The 11718-nt window shown below is 33.7% G+C and overlaps 2 protein-coding genes across 2 annotated transcripts in view; one reads left to right on the top strand and one right to left on the bottom strand.

Moving 5' to 3' along the window:
* The window catches only part of HELRODRAFT_180170 (hypothetical protein), a gene marked incomplete at both ends in the record, with an annotated part of 8515 nt that extends 1485 nt beyond the window's left edge, over positions 1–7030 (top strand). Inside the window, 13 exons of the mRNA XM_009028920.1 lie at positions 1558–1728; positions 2164–2390; positions 2507–2547; positions 3250–3359; positions 3933–4378; positions 4456–4552; positions 4861–5066; positions 5310–5443; positions 5577–5726; positions 5843–5944; positions 6158–6268; positions 6435–6517; positions 6846–7030. Coding sequence (XP_009027168.1) covers positions 1558–1728; positions 2164–2390; positions 2507–2547; positions 3250–3359; positions 3933–4378; positions 4456–4552; positions 4861–5066; positions 5310–5443; positions 5577–5726; positions 5843–5944; positions 6158–6268; positions 6435–6517; positions 6846–7030 — 2063 coding nt within the window. The remainder of the gene's footprint in view (positions 1–1557; positions 1729–2163; positions 2391–2506; positions 2548–3249; positions 3360–3932; positions 4379–4455; positions 4553–4860; positions 5067–5309; positions 5444–5576; positions 5727–5842; positions 5945–6157; positions 6269–6434; positions 6518–6845) is intronic.
* Positions 7031–8619: 1589 nt separating this feature from the next.
* Positions 8620–8991, bottom strand: HELRODRAFT_145872 (hypothetical protein; the record flags this gene model as incomplete). The annotated part of the gene is made up of 1 exon (XM_009028919.1): positions 8620–8991. A coding segment is annotated over one exon (372 nt), but the record flags the coding sequence as incomplete, so codon positions are not given.
* Positions 8992–11718: the final 2727 nt, after the last annotated feature.

The following is an 11718-nucleotide window of genomic DNA, read 5'->3' as shown; positions in this document are numbered from 1 at the left end:
AAAGATTTATTGGAGTAAATACAGAGAAAGATTCAGTAGTAAGTTTAGTAAAGTTATGAGAAGGAAAATTAGAATTAGATGTTCTTAAAGAAGTAATTTTATTTACAAAAAAGTCATGAAACTGTTGAGCAGAGAAAGATGAGTGAGAAGATTTTTTATGTAGAAGTTTAGATAGAACAGACCACCTATTTTTAGATGTTGAAGCAGATGTTATAGAATTTCTAAGAAAAGTAGAGTGTTTAGAGAATAGTAGATATTTATAATTAATCAATTCAGATTCATAGATAGAATAAAGAGAGTTAGATGGATTTAACCTATAGGCTTTCTCCAGTCTTCTAAGACTTTTCTTGGCTACTACACAAGCATAATCAAACCAAGGAGCCTTACGAGAATAGAGCCTATAAGTAAAAGATTTAAGAGGAATAAGCTTATCAAGAATAGAAGTAATGTAGATATTAAAAGCACTGACAAAATCATCAACATCAGAAAATAAGGTAGTATCAAAAATAGGTTCAGTAAGAGATTGAAGAAAAATATCTTTATTAAGAGAAGACCAGCATCTTTTAGAAATAGACATAGATGAATTTGAAGGAAGAAAATCTAATGAAAAAACAGATTCAATAAGAAGGTGATCAGAGTAAGGAACAGAGCTAGCAGAGATATTAATAGGCTTAGAAAAAGATGAAGCTATAATAAAATCAATAGTAAAGTCAATAACATTTTCATTCTCACCAAAACTTTTAATAAAAGTCTCTTAGTCTTAGTGAAAACGAAAATATTATGTTATTTAAAATTAAAGTAGGAAAAATTAAAAATAATAAAATTAGTAACATGAAACTGTTTCGTGGTTCATTGAAACAACACTACTAACTTGTAAATTTTTTTCGCTTTATCGGTCTCTGGCTTGTGCTCCGGAGTTTTTATCGTAACTTTTTTCATGATCGTCCGTCCGTATATTTTAAATATTTATATTTCAAATAAACATCTTAAATAGTAAAATAAATGATTGAAGAAATGTTTTGAAAAAAGATTTTAAAAGTTAATCTACAAAAAGTTAGGTTAGTCTAAAAGAATTTTGATTTTATTCATTCGGCCAAATGGCTGTCCTATTGCATAGTCCTATAAAAGATGAACGAAGCTCTTAACTTGAACGTTTTTTACATAATATTTTATTTAATACTTACAAATTACATAAATATAAAGGCTTATAATATTTTTAAACTATTTTATTATTTTGCAATGTCATTCCTGCTCTAGTATGGCAATACCAGAGAAAAAGCATGTGAGCTGATCGCCAGATGGATTATTCTAGTTATATTGATTAGAATTACAGAAGTTTTGGCACATCCCTGTTTTATGGCCGCAACTGCTTTTGACCGAAGTTTACACGCTTCTTAATTTGTTTTTGGACCAGAAATAATTTCCTAAATTTTAAATTGTAAATTAGGATAAAAGTGAACATGAGTGTCCCCAAGCCACCAGAGGGTAGTTTTCTATTTTTAAATTAAAAACGTTTAAAATTTCATTCGTTCATTTAACAATTCCTCTCACTTTCAGATTCTGAGATGAAGAATATAATTGACAAGTTAGCAAATTTTGTGGCCAGGAATGGGCCGGAGTTTGAGCAGATGACAAAACAGAAGCAGAAGGACAACCCAAAATTTTCTTTTTTATTTTCTGGCGAATTCAACGGCTACTATCAGTATAGAGTGAGCACAGAACAAGCCAGTTAGTTACTTCATAGCATTGCATACATAAAAAAAATTTTTATGATAAGATAAGATAAGATAAGATAGGAAAATAATATAAAAATAATAAGATAAAAAAAGATAAGACCATGCATGTGTCATTCAAAAACTTGATTTATATTATTTATATTTTATTTATTTTACTACATATGCTTTTTTTATTTACTTATAGCTTATTTAATCATAATTGTTTTGATCTTATGCTTATAATAGTTATATTTTTTATCTCTAACTTAAATTAGATTGGAAACATGCCTACCAAATGGCAAGCATTACATAATGATAACATAATATTATAATATCAACAAATTTTCATTCAACATATACATATACAAACCAATCCTTTTTATTTTAGTAATAAAACAGCAGCAGCAGCAGCAAATGTTAAACATGCAACAACAACAACAAAATTTAGTACAACAAGTCATTAACCAACAATCTGTTAAGTCAGCTCCCTGGCAACAACAACAACAAACACCGACAATATCAACAACAATCTCTCAATCTCAGCAACCAGTCAACACTAATCAGCCTAATTTGAGGGAGCAGTTAGAGCAGATGAAGTTAAATGCGAAAGAGCAGATATCACAAAGTGAAAATAATCTAACTGCACAGTATCAAAACCTCATGCAACAACAGCAGGTGCTGGCTAATTTTTATGACTAAAGTTATTATATTTTGTTATAGAAATTATGTTTTTATTATTCTCAAATGAAATAATTTATCCTTGGTGATAATATTATTGTTATTATTTATAGGTTAAGTTGGAGGAAGTTTTATTGAAAGCCAAGAAAAGCCAGTTAGATAGTTTAAGTCTCCAGTGTAATATCTCATTGGATGAGGTTCAAAAAATCGTTCAACCAATCATAGACTCCTGTACCAAAGATGCTATATCTGTAAGATTCTTATCTGATAACAATAATTAATAAATAATTAATCAATTAAAATACTTATTATGTCTTAATATTCATTATTTTACGTGAAATAAGAATGGAAAAGCTTGGATATTGAGCAACTTTCAATCTCACAAGCATGGAGAATTCATTGCTCATTACATATTGCAGAGGTTTCTATATGGTTTATGGTTTATTATTTTTTAATTATTATTATTTTATGATTGCAGTTTCATTTTATTAAGTCTAATTTCCCTGTGCATATTACAAAGATCTCTACATACAAAAATTTATTATTCGAAATAATTTATTTATAATAATAATAATTTACATTGATATAAATTATGACTGTAATTTTGTTTCTTCATAAATTATAGGATAATTGATAAGGAATCTTCATTTGAACTGCGCCTCCATCTTATCTATCTCATCAATGACCTCCTCCACCATTGGTTGGTCATAGTAGTAGTGGTAGTAGTAGTAGTAGTGTAGTAGTGGTGGTAGTAGTAGTGGTATTAGTAGTGGTGGTAGTAAAAATGTAAATGATATTTTCAGTAAAAATGATCTCTATAATTATCTTTTATCACCACCATCATCATCATCATCAGCACTCGAAAGAATGTCAAAGACCTGAAAGAGATTCTCGAAACTATATCAGTTGTTCCTTCATTCTGTCTGACCTATATTGCTGCCCATGAGGAGGGCAAGGCCAAATTAAGTAAAGTAGGTCACGTTATTGATTGGTTGATTGATTGTGGACTATATCAGCCGGTTTGTTGGTTGGTTGGCTGATTGATAGATTGATTGGCTAGCTGTGTGTGATTGATTGATTGATTGATTGATTCATTCATTCATTCATGCATTCATTCATTCTATCTTCACATGCTTTAATTTCTCATTGACATATCTCCAACCTGAACAGCTGCTGACGTTATGGGAGAACAACAAATACTTCAGCACATCCACCATTGAGGCTAGATATTTATATTCATAATAAAGATATTTTCAACACTATAACTACTGCTACTACTGCTGCTACTACTACTGCTGCTGCTGCTACTTCTGCTACTACCACTGCTTCTGCTACTGCTGCTGCTGCTGCTGCTGCTTCTATTCTTAATGGTAACATGAAGCAATTTATGAGTTACCATGCATGTGTCCTTACTGATGCTAATTGTTATATTTTATTACCTTTATTATTATCATTATAATAATTATAATTATATTAATAATAATAATGATGATGATAATTGTCGTCCTTATTTTATTTCCAATTGGTTTTTAATTGAAGTTCCTCAACTGTCACAACAGCAAATGAAAGATGCGAATGCTGGCATTGCAGCCTACCAGGCCTTCCTGTTGAATGAACACGCAGCGGTCGTGTCAGAAGTCTCCACGACCACCAACAACGCCTTTCTTCTACTCCAACAGCAACACCACGAATTCGTCAATCATCTCAATAGTCAAATTGTCGCTCTCGAACTTGAGTTGCAACAACAGCAACAACAGCCATTGTTACAACAACAACAACCATTATTACAGCAGCAGCCCATGTTACAGAAACAACCGTTGTTACAACTTCAATCACAACAGCCACCTATATCTCAACAACAATATCAGCAGCAGCAGCATCAACCTTTATTACAACAACCTCCCATACCTCAACAACAACAATATCAACAGCAGCAACAACAGCAGCAGCAGCAGCAAACCAGCAATGAACAGATTGATCCACAGGTCTTTTTTTTCTTGCTTTTATCACTTTGATTGTTCTGACTATAATTACACATTCACACACACGTACACACACACAGCAGCTACAACCACCGAATTTCTGTAATCCTCCACCGTTTGCACATCCAATGCAGCAAGCCCCACCAGCTTTTCGCATGCCACCTCCATTCAATCCTGGTTAGTTGGAGGGCGGTGAAGATAAGTTTTTACAGACGGGTTAAGCATAATTTTTGTTGGTACTAACGGTTTTTTTCATCTTTAAAAGTGATGCTTTGTATTTTTTTGTAACTTCCCTGTGGTGTGTTATACTTTTGAAGTACATTTCATTGGTTAATTCCAGTGGTTTGTGTTTATTTATTGCACTTGAGAGAGTTGAGAGCTGTGTTTTTTTTAACATAACTCGAAAGTGGCTTTGTAATTGTTGTTCGTTTTTTTCAACAGGATTTTAATGTTGATGAAGTTCACTCATGAATTACATGTTTCAGATTTCTCAGGGGCGGTCCCTCCCCCCTTGCACTTTCCCGACCTGAGCAAGCCCCCTCCGGGATTTCCAATGCCTCCAATGGGCTTCTGTCCTCCACCCATTCCCAATCTTCCACCTCCGCCGCCAATGTTTCACCCTGATCTCGACCTTGTACCCACCATCCCGTACTATGATCTGCCTGCTGGTCTCATGGCTCCCCTAGTTAAAGTAGGGTTAAGTGGATGGTGGCGATGACGACGACGATGATGATTGTGGTTGTGGTGATAGTGGTAGTGATGATGATGGTGGTGGTGGTGGTGGTGAGAGAAGTGAGATGATGTTAAGATGAACGATGATGGTGATGTTGATAAGAAGTAGGAGGTTGTTTAGCTTGTAATGGTTGTAGAAAAGATGCCATTATGACAGTGTCGATAATGCTGAATAATTTTCCAACTAAATTTTGTTTAAAAGTTAGGAGATTGTGAGTACAAATCTCTGGACCCCAGGAACATCCGACTTCCACCTCCGATGCCACCCACTGATAGGCTGCTTGCCGCTGTCGAGGCCTTCTATAGTCCGCCATCGCATGAGAGGCCCCGAGATGCGTTGGTGATGATGTCGTTGTTGTTGTTGGCATGTTGTTGTTGTTGTCGTTGCAATTGTTGTTGTTGCTACGATGTTCATGCCCTGTTTTTGTTATGCCATTGAGTTTTTATAATGTTGTTGACCTCGCTGCAGGGACGGCTGGGAGAAGTTGAGTCTGTTTGAATTCTACAAAGCCAAAAATCAGGCGAAGACAAAAAAGATGGAATCGACTGCTAACAATGTTGCCAATAAAGTTGGCAACGATGCCCAAAATAACAAGAGCAACAACAAAATTTTAAACAAGTTAGTCTACAACTGCTCTCGTGTTAAAAATAGTTAAGAAATTGCTACTAACCAACATGTTATGATAAATAATTGAAATGTTGAATAATGTATAATGTCGTCTGACCTGCCTGAAGCATCGCTAGGGAACCGTTCAATGATGTACGGGGGTCGAGGCCCACAAACTACAGTCGGTCTCCATCTCCGGACGGCAGGAGGGGGAGGGCCACCAGGAATCGGTTGGTTATTTAGTGGAATAAGTGAGCGAATTAATGAGGGAGTGGTTTAATTAATTGATGGGAAAGGAATGACTGAATGAATGAAAGAGGGAATGAATGAATGAATTGAAATTGTATGGCTGAATAGTTGGATGGAAAATAAATGAATAAATAGAATGTGCTTCAGTGGACAATTAATTAATTAATTAATTAATCATGCTATTTTTATCTCAGGTCGAGATCATATTCCAGTTCATCATCAAAAAGTAGGTCACGAAGTGGGTCACGAAGCAGAAGTAGGTCACGAAGCAGAAGTGGATCAAGGTCGAGGTCACCAGATCAATTGTTAGTCGGTGTTGTTGACGGCGTTTCCCTCGTTTTATCGTCACATCTTATTTAACATTAACACTTTAATAATTGTTTCAGTCTATTGTTATCACCATCACCACCATCATCACCACCACCACCGTTATAATCATTACAATCATCACCGCCATCATCATCATCACAGCCAGGACATGTTCTATTTATCAACAAGTAGGAACGATAAACTGACGGAAAGCAACAAAGGACATCAACTTATGAAGAAGATGGGTCCGCGTGTGTTCTGTGCTGTGTGTGTGCGTGTGTGTGTGTGTTTATGTTTTATTTAATGTTCACTGAGCACCACTGGTCGGCCCGTTAGCTCAGACGGCAGAAGTGCCCTTCTCGCGTTGTTACTGCGTCATGACCTTGTTCGTTCGAATGCTGTCTATTTGAAACCGAAAGGCCGTTACACACCCACACCATGGGATGCGATCCTTGCGCGTGCAAACAATGTAATGTCAGGAAAAACTAACTGATTGGCTGATTAACTGATTGACTGATTAACTGATTGACTGATTAACTGATTGATTGGCAGGTTGGGGAGGTGGTGCATTAGGAAGTAGTGGAGACGGCATCGTCGATCCGATCGATCACGCGGACGTGCGAGATAAACAGGATCAATTCAAAGGACTGGGAATGAACCTGAACGATCCGTTTGAAAGTTTCCGCAAGAACAAAAGTTCCGGGTTCAACGTTCGCATGAGAGAGAGAGCAGATGCTAGATCGGGCAGAAGGGATTGATTAGGGTATTGAGAGATGGAAAAAGTGATTGATTGAAAGAATGAATGAATGATCGAATGAATGAGAATTATAATGAAAGAAAGATTTGTTAGAATGATAGTTTTATATTGGAGATGAATTTGGATTGAATAAATTTATAAATTTCTGTATCAGATGAATGAATGAATAAAAATGATAGAAAGGTTGAGTGAGTGATTAATCGATAAATAATTAACAATGAATGAATGAATGAACGAACGAACGAATGAATGAATTGTTGTTACAGATTGATTAATTTTTAGCTTTTAAGGCTGAAAGAGAGATATATATAGATACATATAGATATATATATATATGAATATTTATATATATATATGAATATATAGATATTGGTATATCCGAACTAGCATCTGCTCTATCTCTCTCATACGAACGTTGAACATATAGATATATATATATATATATATATATATATATATATATATATATATATATATATATATATATATATATATATATATATATATATATATATATATATATATATATATATATATATATATATATATATATATATATATATATATATATATATATATATATATATATATATATATATATATATATATATATATATATATATATATATATATATATATATATATATATATATATATATATATATATATATATATTTCTGACAGTCTTAATTCAGTATGTATATATATGTATATATATATATATATGTATATATATATTAGGGTACGTTTCCTAATATATATATATATATATATATATATATATATTCATACATTATTATTATTATTGTTATTGTGAACTATGGCTGAAATTATGTTGTCAATTGCACCAACTCATTCAAAATTCCGCATAGATTGCATTGGTGATATATCATTATTATTATTAGTGGTATTATTATTATTATTATATTTTATTATTATTATTATCATTAAGTTATTGTTTTTATTATTTGTTTTACCTTCAAAAATAAACAACAAACGAACAAATAACCTCTTCGAGAAAATTCTGGTTTTTTTTCTATAAAGATACAAAAAAATGAACTAAATTGAGCTTTGCGCATGTAGGCCCTACGTCTATGTTCGTCTGTGTGTACGTGTGTGTGTTTGTGTGTGTGTGTGCTTGCGTGTGTTCTACTGTTTCTATTGTTCTCTATAGTTTTCAACTTTAAGCTCAGAGAAGCGTTCTTCAAAATGTAAATAGAAAATTTATAACAAGATTATTCTTAAATAGCAAAAACTGAAAACTAATTACTATTATCTAATTGTGAGATAAGCGTTAATAAAATTACTACTTTTTACATCATCATTCCTAGTGCTATAACTGCTGCTACTAGTGTGACTGCTACTTCTTTTACTGGCCACATGCTCATTACTAATTCTGTTGACAGCATTACTACTACAATTACTACTTCCACTACTACGGCTGCTACTGCAGTTACTGCTACTGCTATTACTACTACTTCTACTATTTAGTAAGCCACTACAATCGATCGCACCACTATTACTGCTGTTACTACTACCTCTACTGCTGCTGCTACTACCACTACTACTGAGTAGTAATTTGTTATACCTCTTGATGCACGATGACTCGGTGTGTTTGTAGAGGTAACTTTTCAGGGCGAAGGCCTTCCCACAGCGCCAGCATACGTGCGGTTTCGAACCCGAATGTGTCTGCTTGTGGGCTCGCAGATTTGACTTGTCGGCAAAAGATTTGGAGCAGTGGTCGCACGAGTAAGGTCGCTCTCCTGTGTGCGTGCGCAAGTGGCCTCGAAGTAGCCACGGGCGACTGAAACGCTTGCTGCAAAACGGACAAACGTTGTTGCGAGTGTGCGTTCGTATGTGCATGGAGTAGGCCGGCTGTGTCGTGTAGATTTTGTGGCATTTTGGGCACTGGAGTTTCACGTCGTTGTTGATAGTGTTGTCGTTGTTGCGGTTGTCTGTGAGTAAGTTGTCATTTGAGATGTTGGTGTTCTGGCTGGCGACGATGTTTTTAGATATGGTTTTGTTGTTTATAGCGAGTATTTTTGTGTTGATGTAGTCGTTGTCATTGTCGTTTTTGTTGTTCAGGTAAGTAATGTGGGCGTGATGGTTGTTGTTGTTTTTGTTGTAATAGTAGCAGTTAAGCTGCCTCTTGTAGTAATTTTGATACTGTTGTTGGTTTGAATTGTGTCTGAGTGTTGTTTGAAATCTGTTGTTAAAGTTATGGCAATGGTTGTTGATGTAATTGTTGTTGTTGTTGATGAGGATTCTTTGGTGTTGATTGTATTTATTGTTGCTGCTGTTGTTGATGATGTTGTTGTTGGCCAGAACGATATTGTACAAGAGCCAGTTGTACGATTGTACTCTAGTTGCATTATTGTTCATTTTAGTGTAGAAGTTGTTGTTCGTAATGTCGTTGTTCTTAATTGTTATGTGTAATTTATTGTTGATGTCATTCTTATTGCTGTTGGCAAAACTACTGCTGCTTAAGGATTTGATTCTATAACCACCATCATCATTAGTATAATCGTTGTTTCGGTTGTTAGCTGAGTATGTTTCAATATCATTGGTTGAAAAGGGTTTTTTATCAAAATCGGTTGGCAATTTAGTTGTAGATGATGTTGTTGATGTTGATGTTGCAAAAAATGATGTCGTCGTTGTTGTTGTTGCAGTATGAAATTTTGATGGTGCTGATGTTGTATGGGATGATGACGATGATGACTTTTCATGTTCAAAAGGCCGCCAAAATTTATTATTTGATTTGGCGTTATCATTGTTGTTGTTGTTGTTGTTTGCAAGAGAATTGATAGTGTTGTGGTTTTTGTTGTGATCAACACGATCGTCGTTCAATTCAAATATGTTGTTGGGATAATAATTCATATTAACAAGCAAAAACAATAATAAGCCTCAACTCAGCGTCATTTCAATTACATGATATTTATAGAATTATTTCAAAATATAAAATTTTTAAATAATTTACCAAATATGTTATTAATAATTAACTAATTATCTAATTGTATAATTTAAAAACTGACATTCTAATTAAGAAACTTTTAAAGTTCTACGCTCTCCTAATTTCGTCAGCTTCCTAATCTTCATATTCCAATGATGGAGTGAGAAAAAAGAAGGCGTGGCCGAGAAGACTTCTGATTGGCTGGCAGATTGATTAGAATAATGCGAAAGAGGCGGGGTTACAATTAATTTGCAGCGATCTTATTGGTTGAAAGTTTTTCGTTACGGAAGTAATGTGAAATTTAAACACCGCGTTAACACACCACACATGTGTGTGTGGTGAGTTGTAGCCGCAGTTGAGTTCAAAGAAGCTTAACTTTCAACAACAACAACAACTGCACACCTTTTTAAAGTTGCTGAAATAGTAGCAGTAGTAGCAGCAGCAGTAGTAGTAGTGTAGTAGCAGCAGTAGTAGTAGTAGTAGTAGCAGCAGCAGTAGTAGTAGTGGTGACGATAGTGGTATTAGTAGTAACAGTAGTAGTGATGGCTTAAGTAATAGATTAAATAATAAAACAAAGATACATAAAAACAAATATACATACATGCAAAAATACGTGCACACTTACACACACATATACATACGCACACATACATACACAAAAACATACACACATACATACATACAAACATACAGTAAGCATATATACAAGCCGTATTTTTTCTATTCTTCATATGCTTTGTATTGACATGTTTAATTGGACTTTGATAGGTTACATATACAAGCCAACAATTCCTATACGTTCATTTGAATATACGTTTGTATTATATATAAATATAATATAGATAAATAAATATATATATATATATATATATATATATATATATGTGTGTGTGTGTGTGTGTGTGTGTGTGTGTGTGTGTGTGTGTGTGTGTGTGTGTGTGTGTGTGGTGTGTGTGTGTGTGTTGGAATAAGTCTATATTTTACACAGTATTGTATTTATTGAACAATTGAACAAGTTCCAGGAGAAAATTCTAGTAAGGAAAATTTAAAAGGCAAACTTTAAAATGATTAATGCTAACAATTCGGTAGTAGAATTCATATAAAATACTATATATATATGTAAATATATATATATATATATATATATATATATATATATATATATATATATATATATGAAGGTATGTAATAATCGCAAGCCGAAAAATTGGCGTGGGAATATATAAAGGTCAATTGATGATGATGATGACGATGATGATGATGATGTTAGCAGTGATGATGATGATGACGAAGATGATGATGATGATAGCAGTGATGATGATGATGTTGGTAATAGTTGGTGATAATGAAAAAGTTATGAAATTGCAATATCATATATTTATAGATTGTACGCTAATTACGGTAAGATATATGGAAATGTAATTCTAACTGAATAAAATTCAAAACGTCGTCATCAACACCAAAATTTTAATTTAATTAGTTTTAATGTAAAAAAAATAATTTAGATTCACCATTTCAAACTATCAACGTCAGAATTAATAATAATAATAGTGTGCGTGTGTTTATGTGTGTGTCTGCTTGTGTGTGTGTGTGTGTTTGTGTGTGGTGTGTATGTAGAATTAGAAATACAAAGCTAGATGTGTTACACAAAATGAAAAAATGATGAAACAATGGTTAAGAAGAGCCTGTCGTGAAGGACATTTACTGGCTCGCTCGCCTCGTCAAGGCAGCCGTTCTTG

The sequence above is a fragment of the Helobdella robusta genome, assembly GCF_000326865.2.
Source record: "Helobdella robusta unplaced genomic scaffold HELROscaffold_59, whole genome shotgun sequence".
Lineage (NCBI taxonomy): Eukaryota > Metazoa > Annelida > Clitellata > Rhynchobdellida > Glossiphoniidae > Helobdella > Helobdella robusta.
Note: the sequence above shows the minus strand (reverse complement) of the source record. Positions and strands in the feature narration are given on the sequence as shown.